The sequence below is a fragment of the Lucilia sericata genome, unplaced genomic scaffold (assembly GCF_015586225.1).
Source record: "Lucilia sericata isolate MDLA Ls3-8-SP2 unplaced genomic scaffold, ASM1558622v1 Contig003480F_arrow, whole genome shotgun sequence".
Lineage (NCBI taxonomy): Eukaryota > Metazoa > Arthropoda > Insecta > Diptera > Calliphoridae > Lucilia > Lucilia sericata.
Genome location: NW_023996894.1, coordinates 1 through 18,027, shown reverse-complemented (window position 1 = coordinate 18,027; position 18,027 = coordinate 1). Strand labels below are relative to the sequence as shown.

General features: G+C 33.0%; 2 protein-coding genes across 2 annotated transcripts; both read left to right on the top strand.

Annotated features, from left to right (window-relative positions):
- Window positions 1–924: 924 nt before the first annotated feature.
- Window positions 925–3,293, top strand: LOC119614819 (serine protease snake-like). Its single transcript, XM_037970925.1, has 4 exons — window positions 925–1,126; window positions 1,308–1,493; window positions 1,549–1,747; window positions 2,630–3,293. Exons 1-4 carry the CDS (start codon window positions 1,057–1,059, stop codon window positions 3,249–3,251), a joined length of 1,077 nt encoding a protein of 358 aa, XP_037826853.1. The 5' UTR covers window positions 925–1,056; the 3' UTR covers window positions 3,252–3,293.
- Window positions 3,294–6,966: 3,673 nt separating this feature from the next.
- Window positions 6,967–15,968, top strand: LOC119614816 (activating signal cointegrator 1 complex subunit 3-like). The gene is given in 10 exon segments (XM_037970922.1): window positions 6,967–7,245; window positions 7,304–8,976; window positions 9,035–9,733; window positions 9,798–11,035; window positions 11,098–11,572; window positions 11,575–11,973; window positions 14,935–15,250; window positions 15,252–15,285; window positions 15,287–15,304; window positions 15,306–15,968. Coding segments are annotated over 10 exon segments (5,634 nt in total). The 5' UTR covers window positions 6,967–7,105; the 3' UTR covers window positions 15,948–15,968.
- Window positions 15,969–18,027: the final 2,059 nt, after the last annotated feature.

Below are 18,027 nucleotides of genomic sequence, written 5' to 3'. Positions count from 1 at the left end.
TATGTTAACTCTTAAGAAGTTCTACAGAAGATATATTATGGTAAGACCATCGGCCGATTTCTTGTCAGAATCCGAAAGAAACACGGATATCTGATAATTAATAGTTTGACTAGAGACTAAATAATGTTGCTAAGTAGTATTTTCAGAACAATGATATGTTATGGATCAGAAAAGTATGACAATCTTTCGATCCATATCGACAATTATGAAATCTAACTTTCTTGAGATTCCGAAATACAAATGTAACTGGACAAAGTTAATTGATAAAATTAAATTCTATAACAATATCATACTTATCTGGGACCACAAATCAGTGACTAAATGCTCACATATGCATTTGGATATTCGAAATTCAAAGCTAGCTATAGCACTGATCGTGCCGATTGATCCAGTTTGACCGTTCAACAATAATCCCGAAATGTCCCAATGGCAGTACTGTCAGTTCTTATTGCCTACAACTTACGACTTAATTGGAAAATTTTCAAATTTGAATTTATACCATTAAAATAGACCGGGTCCGAAAATTTGATTTATCCAAAATCAAGATTTTGGAAAAGCATTTACATATGTATGTATTAGTGTTTCGCTGTCTTCAATTTTATCTGTTGAAGGGTATATAGGATTCGGCATAGCCATATATAGTAATATTTTTTTTTTGTTTATATTTAACTTACGGCGATTTAGAAAAAAATCCCCGCTTAAACAAGAGAAATCTATCTTTCAAGTGAGACTTATAAACAATTCAATAAAAGAGATACTCAGCTAAAAGGTAGTCAACCGACCAACCTATTTATTTAATAACACAAGATCATTTTGAGTGATTCTTTCCCACAGCTAATCATCAGAACGATCTATGAAAAAAGCTCTTATATTTAAGCTTATCAGCTAAAATTAAGAACAACAAAACATACAAGAATATAGTAATACTCGTGCATGTGAGCATTAAAGTGGATCTCAAGCGGAACACTGATTGTTTTAATTCAGTATTCAAAAAGATTTCGCTGCAAACAAGTCATTAAAACAATAAAAAAAAAAATACATTAGGAACAATTTAAAATGTTTAAAACGTCTATAATATTGTTAATATTTGGTACTTTAATCACCAAACACAGCTTTTTTACAAATGGTAAGAGTTCAACGATTTTTTTGTTTACAATTTTTCAGTTATCAGTTGTTACAAAAATACCTAAATATTTGTTCCGCATTTTTAAGAGAAATTCCAAATAAATGGATTTCCCAAAAAAAAAGTTTAAGGAACCAAGTCTTTATTTCACTAAATCTTTATTTCTTTTTTTTTCCCCGTACAGCTAATGAATGCGCCTTAAATACTGAATGTGTTCATATACGAGATTGCCCACGGGTTTTAAACAATTTTCATTTAATACGCAATAAACCGTATTGTAGTTTAAATCAAAAAGGCACCCACGTCTGTTGTTTGAAACCACCCGAGAAATATACCCAAGAGAAGGATGAAGACATACGATCTGTAAGGGGTAAGTAAGAATGATTTTTATATACTATATTGTTTGTTAATTATTTTAATTTTAGAATGCAAATCGGTTCAACGTTATCGCAAGTCTTGCGAAAAGACTCTGATTGTTAGCGGCCAAAAGGCTGAGGCTCAAGAGTTTCCCTTCATGGCTTTACTTTTCTATAAACATGAAGACACAGTGAATTATTTATGCGGTGGAACTTTGATTAGTAACAAATATGTGTTGACAGCAGCTCATTGCTTTTTTGTTTATAGGTGAGTGTTTTTGGTCCTAAGACCAATTATGGGCTCTTCTTCTCTTTGTCCTTATATGGTTACTTTTTATTGAACTACACTATGGACAAGAGTATAGTCTAGACTATAGATTAGACTATAGACTAGACTATAGACTAGACTATAGACTAGACTATAGACTAGACTATAGACTAGACTATAGACTAGACTATAGACTAGACTATAGACTAGACTATAGACTAGACTATAAACTAGACTATAGACTAGACTATAGACTAGACTATAGACTAGACTATAGACTAGACTATAGACTAAACTATAGACTATACTATAGATTATACTATAGAAGATACTATAGACTAGATTATAGACTAGACTATAGATTAGACTATAGACTCTACTAGACTATATACTAGACTATAGACTAGACTATGGACTAGACTATAGACTAGACTATAGTCTAGACTATAGTCTAGACTATAGACTACACTTTATACTAGACTATAGAATATACTTTAGACTAGACTATTGGTTAGACTATAGACTAAACTATTGACTAGACTAGACTAGTCTAGACTATACTATAGACTAGACTAGACTAGTCTAGACTATACTATAGACTAGACTATAGACTAAACTATAAATTAAACTATAGACTATAGATTATACTATAGATGATACTATAGACTAGACTATAGACTACACTATAGATTATACTATAGAAGATACTATAGGGTAGACTATAGACTCTACTAGACTATAGACTAGACTTTATATTAGACTATAGACTAGACTTTATACTAGACTATAGACTAGACTATAGACTAGACTATTGTCTAGACTATAGACTAGACTATAATTAAATTAACTTAACTTAACAGCTCTTTATTTCTCTATCAACAGCCCTCCCAATTGGGTACGTCTTGGTGAATTGGATTATTCAACCACCACCGATGATGCCTCACCTATCGATTATGAAATTAAGAATATCATTACTCATCCTCAATACTTTACCACCGACATACAAGAAAAATATAATGACATAGCACTGGTGGAACTTGTGAAAGAAGTCCAATTCAATGACTATATAATGCCCGCCTGTCTACCCCTGGTCGATGGTCGGGATTTTCAAGAATATCTAGCCGCTGGTTGGGGCAGACCCAATGATACCACTCTCGAAATGTCACCACATTTACTAAAAGTAAAATTGGATCGTTTCGACGATGACACCTGCATTAGTAAAGTGGAACAGACGGAAGAATTGAAATATGGTGTCAACAAACGAACACAAATGTGTGCGGGTTCGTTTACAGATAAGCGTGATACTTGTATGGGAGACTCGGGTGGTCCCTTGTTTGTCGATCATCCCGATTATAAGTGTTTGTTTTTGGTTTTGGGTATAACTTCATTTTCGCATGGCGGTTGCGGTAATGTGGGCCATCCAGCGGTTTATACAAGAATTCAATTATATTTAGATTGGATTGAGCAAATCGTATGGAAGGAAGCCGCTAAATTGTCTAAATAGTTATTTATTTTAAATAAATAATAAAAATTAATTATTCTCAAATGTAGTTTTATTAAAAAAAAGCAACACGCAATTTTTCTATCATAACTTTAATTAATTTCCATGTTAATTAAACACTTTATAATTTTGTATTTTTTTTAATTTTTTTTTTTTCAACTTACACAATATAAACATATGAAATTGCATTTTATAATACATTTTATCCTTTACTTTATGTTCTTTTGTAAATTTTTTCTTTAATTGTAAACTCATTAATTTCTCAATTTTGTTTTCTTTTTATTTCAAAATAAACCAACGAATATAATCCAAATCAGAGTCACCGATTCCGTAGTAAAACGTATGTTATCTTTTAAGATTTCCAAACCGAAAGACCAACATATGAGCGTAACAGCTTTTTATATCCTTCTGTTGGAAATCCTTTTTGCCGTGTCAATCAAGACGACGAAGAAAAGTTCAAAGAATTTATTGAAGCATTAAAATTTGTCCATTAAAAAGAGAAAAGAAATGACGTGTTGCTATCATTAACACTTGCATAGAATTTTTAATATTTTAAGTTTTTTCTTACTTTTTTTGTTTGTATGTACTTATACAAGTACATAGTATTGCACCCTTTACATTTTTATACCCTCCATCATGGTGTCATTCCGTTTGTAATTTCTACAATATAATTTTCTGATCGTATATATTATATACATATATAACGAGTTTTTATAGTCTATTAGCCATGTCCGTCTGTCTATCCATCTGTCTGTCCATATCTATGTTGAAATCGGTTTTCAGAAGACCCCAGATCCCAGACATGCTTTCGAGAAGGTCACAATTTAAAATCAACAAAATCGGTCCACAAATAACGGTGATATATTCAAAATTCCGAAAAAATCCATAAAAATATTACGTTTTTTTCTCATTTTTAATTATTATAATAACAACAAGGCTTAACATGGTGGAAGAGTATTAGATATATTAAAAATGTTTAAAATAGGTCCATTATTTACCCTAGCCCCCTATGCAACCGTACCCTCCGAATATTGGTCTTAAGCTGATAATTATGTTAAAAGTTTTAATATCTCTAAATAAATTGTCACAACGATAATGATCAGGCCTAGTTTGACCTTAAACCGCATACAAAAGCTTTTTCAGAAAATGACTTGAAATTCAATAATTCACTAATAAACCCTTCATAAACTTTACTGTAAACGTAAATCCCTCTACCAATATTTATAAGAATATGCCTATATTTACCCTTGCTCCCGTATAACCCCACTCTAAGAAGATCACTTTTTTGACAACAACTTAAATGCTATATCTATCTATCTATCTATCTATCTATCTATCTATCTATCTATCTATCTATCTATCTATCTATCTATCTATCTATCTATCTATCTATCTATCTATCTATCTATCTATCTATCTATCTATCTATCTATCTATCTATCTATCTATCTATCTATCTATCTATCTATCTATCTATCTATCTATCTATCTATCTATCTATTTATCTATCTATCTATCTATCTATCTATCTATCTATCTATCTATCTATCTATCTCTATCTATCTATCTATCTATCTATCTATCTATCTATCTATCTTTCTATCTATCTATCTATCTATCTATCTATCTATCTATCTATCTATCTATCTATCTATCTATCTATCTATCTATCTATCTATCTATCTATCTATCTATCTATCTATCTATCTATCTATCTATCTATCTATCTATCTATCTATCTATCTATCTATCTATCTATCTATCTATCTATCTATCTATCTATCTATCTATCTATCTATCTATATCTATCTATCTATCTATCTATCTATCTATCTATCTATCTATCTATCTATCTATCTATCTTCTATCTATCTTTCTATCTATCTATCTATCTATCTATCTATCTATCTATCTATCTATCTATCTATATATCTATCTCTATCTATCTATCTATCTATCTATCTATCTATCTATCTATCTATCTATCTATCTATCTATCTATCTATCTATCTATCTATCTATCTATCTATCTATCTATCTATCTATCTATCTATCTATCTATCTATCTATCTATCTATCTATCTATCTATCTATCTATCTATCTATCTATCTATCTATCTATCTATCTATCTATCTATCTATCTATCTATCTATCTATCTATCTATCTATCTATCTATCTTTCTATCTATCTATCTATCTATCTATCTATCTATCTATCTATCTATCATATCTATCTATCTATCTATCTATCTATCTATGTATCTATCTATCTATCTATCTATCTATCTATCTATCTATCTATCTATCTATCTATCTATCTATCTATTTATTTATCTATCTATCTATCTATCTATCTATCTATCTATCTATCTATCTATCTATTATATATCATATATAATCTATATATCTATCTATCTATCTATCTATCTATCTATCTATCTATCTATCTATCTATCTATCTATCTATCTATCTATCTATCTATCTATCTATCTATCTATCTATCTATCTATCTATCTATCTATCTATCTATCTATCTATCTATCTATCTATCTATCTATCTATCTATCTATCTTCTGTAGTGCATTCAAAAATTCTACCCAACTTCACCAAGTCATTGTATTAAATATTATTTGTTTTGTCTTCTATAAATTTATATGTAAATATTTTACATAATATTACGAATTGGTCAATTATTTTGTATCTTACTAGTTTAGATGAATGTACATAAATCTGGTTGGTTGGACTTTATGAATGATAACGAAATTTCTACGTTTAACATGAACTTGTATTATAAGAATGTAAATGCATTTATTAAAAATTTAAGTCACATGTTGCTCTTTTATCCTTTTTTCTTACTTTCATAAATGTGTTTACAAAAGGATATTTAATATTGTGTCTGCAACAGGTATTCAAATGAGATTTTATGGAAATTATTAGGTTTACTTTGAAGTTGTTTTTTATGTGATTAATTTTATATTATAAAGTTTAAACTAATTTTAGATAAAAATTAACACCTTTTTATTTGGGAAACATATTGAAAATATTTGTTTTAAAATAGCACAAAAGAAAATCTTAGTTAGTTAAATAATAACTTTTTTAAAATTATTGCGGAATCGTAATAGTCTAAGAAAATCGATTTGCCGCGGAAATGAATATATACAACATATAGCCCAGAAAAATCAGTCGAAACAAAATTTTAATATAGATTATAGTCCAATTTTATAAAGGATTTAACTCTTAATTTCGGTCACAATTCAATCTTTGATTGGATTACAATTGCTTTATCCCATTTTGGGGTTATATGTATGTATGTATGTATGTATGTATGTATGTATTGGATACATTTCATATTAACTTTCTGTGTGGCTACAACTTCCTGTATAAGGGTATATTATGATTGGACAATTCTCTCTGCACCAACGTTGGATAACCTGGCAACTTATGTGTTTATGTAACCTCCGACTACATTTAAGACTAAAAAAAATTTTAAACATTTTATTATGAATTGATTTAATTTCTTAAATTTATTATAATTTTGATAATTTCATTATACTTGATATAAGCAATTTTATTTTTTTATTTTATACTTTAAAAAATTATTTTAAATGTAACGTCAACCTTTTTAAATTACATGAAGGCAAATCAACCGCTGTATTCACACAGCTGACATTTTGCCACGCATATGGTGTCATCAATTCACTGTGAATATTGTGAAATTAAACAGCTGATCAATTCAACAAAATTTCATACGGCTTTTTGAGCTTTTTATGGGAAATATAGCAGAAAAACGAAATAAATTCATTAAAATAAATATATTTCATAAAAGTGCAAGTGTTTTAACATCAAGCCACTAAAATGGCTGAACGTTTTAAGGACTTACCACGTTTCAGTGGATCTTTAAGAGCCAATACCGATTTGGAGGCCAAATTACCAGTGATAAATGACAAAGAAGAATTGGATGAATTGAGACAGGAGAGAAATACTTTTCTCAAAATGTAAGCTAATCCAAGGGGAATAACCTAAGTTACTTGAATAATTTTTGTAATATTTTAGAAAAACAGAAGAACAACAGACCATCCATGAAGTGCTGCAGCATATGCCGGCCGATAGAAGAGACCAGATAAAAATACATTTTCAGAAATTACGAAATCTGGTACAAGAATGCATGGGTTACGATGAACAGCCACAGGTGGTTGAACATGCCGCCCTCTTTCTTTTCTGGCTGATGTTGGAACAAAAAGTTATAATGGTGGCCACCACCATGCGTGTACGTTCCATATTTGGCACTATATTTGGTAATAAATTAGCTATAATCCATCAGACAGTATGGTCCATAAGAGAATTAATGGAAGACTATGAAGTGGAGGATTTAAAAGAATGGAACAAAGGAATGGGCAAGAAATCGAAAAATCAAAAACTTTGGGGAGATCATATAAAAGTTAAATTTAAGCAAGTTTCGGAGGAAGAAATAGGTAATCTTTTAGATTTGGCTCCTACTACCATTAGTAAAAATGCCACTTCTTTGGGTTTTTCCATGCAATGGAACCAAGAAGCTGCCACCTCTAGCAATAAAACGAAATATCACAAAGTGGTGGATACATTTATAGAAATGTCACAAAAAGATGAACATGCCCATTTGATAAACAGCCTAACAGAATTGTTGAATTCCAAAAAGTCCAATAACGAATTACAAAATGATCTTATAGAGTTATTGGGTTTTGAACATTTCGATTTAGTGCAGGAAGTTTTAAATGAACGCACAAAAATTGGCAACCAATTGCAAGAATTAGAACAAAAAGAAAAACGCTCTAAACGCAGCAAACAATTGCAACAGAAACAAATGAAAAATGGCGCAGCAGGCGCAACAGAACACAGACCAACTGTGGCGCATCAAGTGCTGGTGCAATCAGCCCTGGAGAAGGAGCTAACTAAACAACAGCGTAAAGAGGAAAAGAAAATGCAGCGTTTAATGCAGTCGATAGGACGCAATGAAAAAGACGAAGATGAGGTGGCCCAAGTAATAAATCCCATGCAATTGCGCTTGCAACAACAGCGTAAGCTACTCGAACATGCCCAACATCAGCCTATTCTAAAATGCAACCAACAATTAAAAGAGTTCCGTTCTACACTTGCTGCTCCGCAACGTTATCCTTATGTTTTCGATAGTCAATTGGAAGCTAAACAACATGCTGGTTTTATAGGCGGTAATCGTATATCTCTGCCGGAAACAGCAGAACGTATAGATTGCAAACAATATGAGGAGGTGAAAATTCCTGCCACTGAACCACCACCTTTATCGGTGGGTAATAATCGCATTAACATAGCCGATTTAGATGATATAGGCAAAATAGCTTTTGCAAATTGTAAACAACTTAATCGTATACAATCTGTGGTCTATCCGGTGGCCTATCATAGCAATGAAAATATGTTGGTGTGTGCACCTACCGGTGCGGGTAAAACTAATGTGGCCATGTTGACTATTGTACATACCATACGTTCACATTTAGAGAATGGCCTGATAAATCGTGATCAATTTAAAATTGTCTATATTGCTCCCATGAAAGCCTTAGCCTCTGAAATGGTGGATAACTTTTCGAAACGTTTGAAGGAGTTAAATATTGTGGTTAAAGAACTGACTGGTGATATGCAGTTGTCAAAGGCGGAAATGACACAGACACAGATATTGGTAACTACTCCAGAGAAATGGGATGTGGTGACAAGAAAGGGTGGGTATAATAAAAGAAAACGTAATTAATTACGAATAATTTCCAAAACTTTTTTCAGGTGCTGGTGATGTGGCCTTAATAAGTTTAGTGAAACTACTCATTATCGATGAAGTACATTTATTGCATGGTGAACGTGGTCCCGTTGTAGAGGCACTAGTAGCTCGTACTCTGCGTCTGGTAGAATCTTCTCAAAGTATGATTCGTATTGTTGGTCTCTCTGCTACACTGCCCAATTACATAGATGTTTCGAATTTCCTAAGAGTCAATCCTATGAAAGGTCTTTTCTACTTTGATGCCCGCTTTAGACCAGTACCACTTGACACGGTTTTTATAGGAGTAAAATCTGTAAAACCTTTACAACAATTAGCCGATATGGATCAAGTTTGTTATCAGAAATGTGTAGAGCAAGTACAGTTGGGTCATCAGGTCATGGTGTTTGTACATGCTCGTAATGCTACCGTACGTACGGCCAGTACTTTAAGAGAATTGGCTCAACAGAACAATACCAGTGCTCTCTTTTTACCCGATACCAATAATAGTAATTATGGTTTGGCCTTAAGGGCCATACAAAAATCGAGAAACAAACAATTGGTGGAATTGTTTTCGGCTGGTTTTGCTATGCATCATGCGGGTATGTTGAGAACCGATAGGCAGCTGGTGGAGAAATACTTTTCCGAGGGTCATGTTAAAGTTTTAGTTTGTACCGCCACCTTGGCTTGGGGTGTCAATTTGCCTGCTCATGCTGTTATCATAAAGGGTAAGAGCAACATTAATTTATATTTAAGTTTTCTTTTAAAAATATTATTCTTTTGTTTTTCAAGGTACTGATATTTATGATTCCAAACATGGTTCATTTGTTGATTTGGGCATATTGGATGTTTTACAAATTTTCGGTCGTGCTGGTCGTCCTCAATTCGACAAAAGTGGGGTGGGTACTATTATAACCACCTACGATAAACTGAATCACTATCTCTCCCTACTCACCAATCAATTTCCTATTGAATCTAATTTTGTACAATTTTTGGCGGATAATCTTAATGCTGAAATTGCTTTGGGCACCATTTCCAATGTTGAAGAGGCAGTCGAATGGCTTAGTTATACTTATCTATTTGTACGCATGCGCATAAATCCTCATGTTTATGGCATAGAATATGCCGAGGTATTGCAAGATCCTCAATTGGAGGCGAAAAGACAAGCTTTAATAGTGGGTGCTGCCATGAGTCTGGACAAGGCTCGTATGATACGTTTCAATCAGAGAACTTTGGATTTCAATGTTACCGATTTGGGTAGAACTGCTTCTCATTTCTATATAAAATACGATACTGTGGAAATATTCAATGATTTACTTAAGCCTTTTATGAATGAATCGGAAATCTTTGCCATGATTTCACAGGCACAAGAATTCCAACAGCTAAAAGTACGGGATGATGAACTGGAGGAATTGGATGAATTGCGTCACAATTATTGTAAAGTTAAAGCTTTTGGCGGAGCTGAGAATGTTTGCGGTAAAGTTAATATTTTAATGCAAACTTTCCTCTCCCATGGCTATGTCAAATCCTTCTCTCTGGTCTCCGACATGTCTTATATTGTACAAAATATAGCCCGTATAGCCAGAGCCTTATTTTCCATAGTACTACGCAATAATAATGCTATACTATCGGGTCGTATGTTGCAAATTTGTAAAATGTTTGAACGTCAACAGTGGGACTTTGAAACTCCTATGCGACAATTTGGTAATATTAATGCTGAAACTATAGATAAACTTGAAAGTAGAGGCATTAGTTTATATACACTAAGAGAAATGGAACAAAATGAATTAAAAGAAATTTTACGAAATGCTCGTTACGCTGAGAATGTATTGAGAGCAGCTAAAGAATTGCCCATGTTGGAAATTGAGGCCACTTTACAACCCATTACACGTACAGTGTTGAGAATTAAAATAGATATATGGCCAAATTTCAATTGGAATGATCGTGTGCATGGTAAAGTGAGTGAAAGTTTTTGGCTGTGGATTGAGGATCCCGAAACTAATTTTATTTATCATTCAGAATTGTTTCAGGTAAGTGGAAATCTTTAAACCATTTAAAATATATTTTCTAAAAAGAGTTCTTTACGTCACAGGCTACACGCAAATTTGTGTTTAGTGGTAAACCGCAACAACTTGTGATGACCATACCGCTTAAGGAACCTTTACCACCCCAATACTATATACGTGTAGCTAGTGATATATGGCTGGGTAGCAATAACTGGATACCACTTACCTTTAAACATCTTGTATTGCCCGAACATCATCCACCACTAACGGAACTATTACCTTTACATCCTATACCCGTTACTTGTCTAAAAAATCCTCTCTACGAATCACTATACCCTTTCTCTCATTTCAATCCCATACAAACACAAATCTTCCATTGTCTCTATCATACCGACAACAATGTTCTGCTGGGTGCTCCAACCGGTTCGGGTAAAACTATTGTGGCGGAAATTGCCATATTTAGAGCATTCAATAAAACCCCTAAAGCCAAAGTGGTATATATAGCTCCGCTAAAAGCTTTAGTCAAAGAACGTATAAGTGATTGGAAAAAACGTTTTGAGGCTGGTCCCTTACGTAAAAGGTAGTTGAATTAACTGGTGATACCACACCCGATATACAAGCGATTAGGGAATCTCAAATAATTGTCACCACACCCGAGAAATGGGATGGTATCAGTCGTTCGTGGCAGACTAGAGAATACGTACAAGATGTGGCCTTAATTGTTATAGATGAAATTCATTTGTTGGGTGAAGATCGTGGTCCTGTGATAGAAGTTATTGTTTCGCGTACAAATTTCATAACCTCCCACACGGGTCGCAGTATTCGTATTGTAGGTTTGTCCACAGCTTTGGCTAATGCTCAAGATTTGGCCAATTGGTTGGGTATCAAACAAATGGGTTTATATAATTTTAAACCCTCGGTGAGACCGGTACCGCTGCAAGTGCATATTAACGGATTTTCAGGTAAGTTGCGGAGTTTTTTTTTATTTTGGTAGAGAGAGAGAGAGAAATTTGTTTTTAAAACATTCTAATACTTATAAATTTGTATTTAAATCAGAATGCAATTGAACGATGTTTATGAAGAAATTATATAAAATTTACTTCTCTTCATCTATTCAAACATAAAGCAAAACATTCTGAATTGCAAATACTTTTCTATATGTTTAGATGAATATGAAAGTGTCAAAGGAAAACTTTTTTATAATGTTGTCTTATATATATAACAAGAAAGACAAAAATTAACGCAATACTTAAAAGCTGACTACGTTTTTGTATATGTACATATTTTTTTGGCTCACTTGATTAGGTTCATTCATAATAAAATCAGTTTACTCTTAATAGCGTTTAGTGTTCGTGAATACAGACAATATTTTTTATAAAAATACTCGCGATTAACTATTAACTGAAAAAAATTAAAAGAAATTAACGAATTCCGAAAGTTATTAGCGATTTTGTAAGACAACAGTCTCAATTTGAAAAAAACATGACACATAAAGTCAAAAAAAAAAAAAAGCGATCTCCCCGAACTCAACAGAATCTAGCTACAGTATTACGTGATGAATTATGTGTTCTAGTGAATGGTTATCTCAACAAAATACATCAGTTTTTCACTGCTCGTAACCTGCAACTATCACCAGCGAAGACGTCAGCAATACTCTTTACCACCTGTCGTGGTCGATAGAGCTCAAATTCCGACCGTACACCACCCAAAAATCTTGAGGGTCACATTTGACATCCTATTTACTTCCTCAGCTCATGCCACTGCAATCACGAACAAATAGAAGTACAAACAAATGCCTCAAAGCTTCCAAAACGCTGCCCTAAGTAAGGTAACGGGCTGCTTACCAATTACCTCAGAACAACATCAGCAAGTGGAAACGAAGGTCCTCCCAATCAAGGAACACATTATCATGTTGCCTAAACAGTTCCTCCTGGCATGTCACCCGATGAGTCATCCCAACTTTAACATCACACAGTTGGAATGCTACCCCCGAGTTAATGGTATATACGAGGAGAACATGTTCAAGCAACATAGTTATACGGCAGCTTTGAACGATAATAACAGAGACGCCATCAATTCCTTGATCGCAGGATACCGCATGAATGTCGTACTGCCCATAACAGACATAAAGAAAACCTGCCGCGGAATGCAAGATTAGTTCTGGCAAAGAATTTTCAGCATGTGGTCAAAGTCCTCACGATAACCACCATATATTCAACTGCTTAAGCAACCCTACTACTCTTTTCCAGTTTGAAGTAGCACAATTTGTATGCTTGAAAATTGATGTGGAACCCTCCAAATAGATTATTTTATAGTTTTAGCTTTTACACAACAACAGTAGATAAACGTTTTGTAAAAAAAAACAAGAGTTCTATATTCCCTTTACCTTGTGTTAAAAAAACAGTCGGTACGAGTTTTATAACTAAAAATCAAAAAATATCAGTTGTAAAACGAAAATGTACCAGAAAGTCTCCTTTTATAGATTTTTTTCATTCAATCATTTTTTCATTTTATGCCGTATGTCTGCATAAAATAATGTACCAGTCATAGAACGAAAAAATTCAAAAAATTCTTTCCTACAGATTTTCATTAACTTAGGACTCTAACCCCGTTAACACGACCACCTTCAAAAAGTACCATTTGTAGAACGAAAAAGTACCAAAAAAGTCCCTTTTATAAATTCACACTTAATTCGTACTCTACATGTTTAATTTCAGGGTAATATAATTGGTAGGTAATATCTAGGTAATATAATTGAAAATTCAAAAAGTACCTTTTGTAGAAAAAGTCACTTTTTATATGTTCACATTTAATCCATTCTCTACATGTTTAATTTCATATTTCTAGGTTCAATATTATAGAAAATTCAAAAAGTACCTTTTGTAGAATGAAAAAGTACCAGAAAGTCCCCTTTTATATGTTTCACACGTGATCGGGGCGCTAACATGCTTAATTTCAAGTTTCTAGTTTCAATATTAAAGAAAATTCAAAAAGTCCCCTGTTTTTACAAAATTCAAAAAGTACCGTTTGTAGAAGAAAAAGTACCAAAAAGTCCTCTTTTATATGTTCATACTTAATCCGGGCGCTACATACTTCTGTTCATGTTTCTAGGTTCAATATTATACAAAATCCAAAAAGTACCTTTTGTAGAAGTTTGATGTTAATCGCTTAATGCTTCAGAAAATGCCGATTATTCTGTTAAATATCCAAAGGGAAATCTAGACGATTCGTTAAAAATTCTGATAAAGCATCAGAATTATTTTAGAAAATTTCTTAAAGACATTTTTTAAAGAATTAAAAAAAATTAAATCGAGTTTGTACATTTTGTATCAACCGTCTAATAACTGATCCAAAAGTTACGGCGTCTTATGATTTATATAAAATTACTCTGAATTAATATCAATCATACGCCACCATAACAAATATTCACCATTTCTTAGTACACTGTCACTCAACTGATGATTACGTTTGAAATTTACTCAATTTAGTGCTGTTACGTATAATGTATATATAACTAAACAGAATTAATAATAATCATACGCCACCTATTAAAATATAAAGTGTACAAATATTAGGCAACTGAAGAAATTCAAGATAAAAAACAACAAATAGAATTAAAAGTTTAGAACAAATTTTATAGATAAACTAGCATTACCCGGCGTGCTCCGCTACCCTCATCGTAATTAAATAGTATAAACATAACCGTTACTGTCATTAATAGGTTCCATTTTATACAAAAGATAAGTCCACTGTTATAAACTCCAAATTAATTAGGGATCCAATTTAATAATTGATTGCTGGAAAATCAAAAAAGAACCAAAAATTTGTTTTCATTTCTGAATATATATACAATAATTAAATTTTGACCGAAGATCAATATCATAACGTATTGCAACAATATTAAATGTTTATTTTTCTTACAGGCAAACACTATTGTCCCCGCATGGCTACCATGAATCGTCCCACATTCCAAGCTATACGCACTTACTCACCAGCCGATCCCGCCATAGTGTTCGTCTCGTCCAGAAGACAAACTAGACTAACAGCTTTGGATTCTCATACATATGTGGCAGGCGATGAAAATCCCAAACAATTCTTACACATGGAAGAATATGAAATGCAACAGATATTGCAAAGCATTAAAGATTCAAATTTAAAATTCTGTTTAGCTTTTGGCATTGGTCTACATCATGCTGGTCTGCAGGAACAAGATCGTAAACTGTTTGAAGACTATTTCTTATCGTAAAATACAAGTTCTTATTGCCACTGCCACCATTGGCTTGGGGTGTTAATTATGCCCGCGCATTTGGTGGTTATCAAGGGTACAGAGTATTTTGATGGTAAAGTAAAGAAATATGTAGATATGCCTATTACGGATGTTTTGCAAATGATGGGTCGAGCTGTCGTCCCCCAGTTCGATAATGAGGGAGTTGCTGTTGTTTTGGTACATGATGTTAAGAAGAATTTCTATAAGAAATTTTTGTATGATCCCTTCCCCGTGGAATCAAGTTTACTAGAAGTGTTGCCAGAACATATTAACGCTGAGATTGTGGCCGGTACAGGCAAACAAAACAAGGCTGCCTTGGATTACCTAACATGGACGTATTTCTTTAGACGTTTTGATGAGAAATCCTACTATTACAATTTGGAAGGTTTAGAGCCGACACAATTGAATGCTTTCCTTTCTTCGCTGGTGGAGAAGGTGGTATATGAACTTGAAGCTGCCGCTTGTTTGGTACAAAAGGAACACATTTTAATACCCACATTTTTGGGTCGCATTTCATCATTCTATTATTTGTCTTATCGTACAATGAAACATTTCCTAGACGATTTAGAGCCACAAATGTCCACAAGTGATCTATTGTTGGCTATAGCCGATTCATATGAGTTTGATCAACAGCCAGTGCGTCATAATGAAGATAAACATAATGAGTAGGTTTTAAATATTAGAATTTATTTGTTTATATTTAAATAAGTACTTTTTGATAACGAAAAATAACTCGGTTTCGACTTTTTCGGTACTTTTTCTAATTTATAAACATTTGATACTTTTGATACAGTAATCAATAGATCAGTCTATAGTCTGGTCTTAGTCTAGTCTATGTCTAGTCTATAGTCTAGTCTATAGTCTAGTCTATAGTCTAGTCTATAGTCTAGTCTATAGTCTAGTCTATAGTCTAGTCTATAGTCTAGTCTATAGTCTAGTCTATAGTCTAGTCTATAGTCTAGTCTATAGTCTAGTATATAGTCTAGTCTATAGTCTAGTCTATAGTCTAGTCTATAGTCTAGTCTATAGTCTAGTCTATAGTCTAGTCTATAGTCTAGTCTATAGTCTAGTCTATAGTCTAGTCTATAGTCTAGTCTATAGTCTAGTCTATAGTCTAGTCTAGAGTCTAGTCTATAGTCTAGTCTATAGTCTAGTCTATAGTCTAGTCTATAGTCTAGTCTATAGTCTAGTCTATAGTCTAGTCTATAGTCTAGTCTATAGTCTAGTCTATAGTCTAGTCTATAGACTAGTCTATAGACTAGTCTATAGTCTAGTCTATATCTAGTCTATAGACTAGAGACTAGACAGATAGACTATAGACTAGACTATAGACTAGACTATAGACTAGTCTATAGACTAGACTATAGACTAGACTAGACTATAGACTAGACTATAGACTAGTCTATAGACTAGACTATAGACTAGACTAGACTAGACTATAGACTAGACTATAGACTAGACTATAGACTAGACTATAGACTAGACTATAGACTAGACTATAGACTAGACTATAGACTAGACTATAGACTAGACTATAGACTAGACTATAGACTAGACTATAGACTAGACTATAGACTAGACTATAGACTAGACTATAGACTAGACTATAGACTAGACTATAGACTAGACTATAGACTAGACTATAGACTAGACTATAGACTAGACTATAGACTAGACTATAGACTAGACTATAGACTAGACTATAGACTAGACTATAGACTAGACTATAGACTAGACTATAGACTAGACTAGACTAGACTATAGACTAGACTATAGACTAGACTATAGACTAGACTATAGACTAGACTATAGACTAGACTATAGACCAGACTATAGACTGATCTATTGATTACTGTATCAAAAGTATCAAATGTTTATAAATTAGAAAAAGTACCGAAAAAGTCGAAACCGAGTTATTTTCGTTATCAAAAAGTACTTATTTAAATATAAACAAATAAATTCTAATATTTAAAACCTACTCATTATGTTTATCTTCATTATGACGCACTGGCTGTTGATCAAACTCATATGAATCGGCTATAGCCAACAATAGATCACTTGTGGACATTTGTGGCTCTAAATCGTCTAGGAAATGTTTCATTGTACGATAAGACAAATAATAGAATGATGAAATGCGACCCAAAATGTGGGTATTAAAATGTGTTCCTTTTGTACCAAACAAGCGGCAGCTTCAAGTTCATATACCACCTTCTCCACCAGCGAAGAAAGGAAAGCATTCAATTGTGTCGGCTCTAAACCTTCCAAATTGTAATAAGTAGGATTTCTCATCAAACGTCTAAAGAAATACGTCCAGGTTAGGTAATCCAAGGCAGCTTGTTTTGTTTGCACTGTACCGGCCACAATCTCAGCGTTAATATGTTCTGGCAACACTTCTAGTAAACTTGATTCCACGGGGAAGGGATCATACAAAAATTTCTTATAGAAATTCTTCTTAACATCATGTACCAAAACAACAGCAACTCCCTCATTATCGAACTGGGGACGACCAGCTCGACCCATCATTTGCAAAACATCCGTAATAGGCATATCTACATATTTCTTTACTTTACCATCAAAATACTCTGTACCCTTGATAACCACCAAATGCGCGGGCAAATTAACACCCCAAGCCAAGGTGGCAGTGGCAATAAGAACTTGTATTTTACGATTAAGAAATAGTTCTTCAACAGTTTTACGATCTTGTTCCTGCAGACCAGCATGATGTAGACCAATGCCAAAAGCTAAACAG

Bases quoted from the DNA above. Each gene is read 5' to 3' on its own strand.
- LOC119614819 (XM_037970925.1), top strand. From the start codon at position 1,057: ATGTTTAAAACGTCTATAATATTGTTAATATTTGGTACTTTAATCACC. The intron at 1,127-1,307 runs GTAAGAGTTCAA...TTCCCCGTACAG, and splicing joins ACACAGCTTTTTTACAAATG to CTAATGAATGCGCCTTAAAT. The intron at 1,748-2,629 runs GTGAGTGTTTTT...CTCTATCAACAG, and splicing joins CATTGCTTTTTTGTTTATAG to CCCTCCCAATTGGGTACGTC.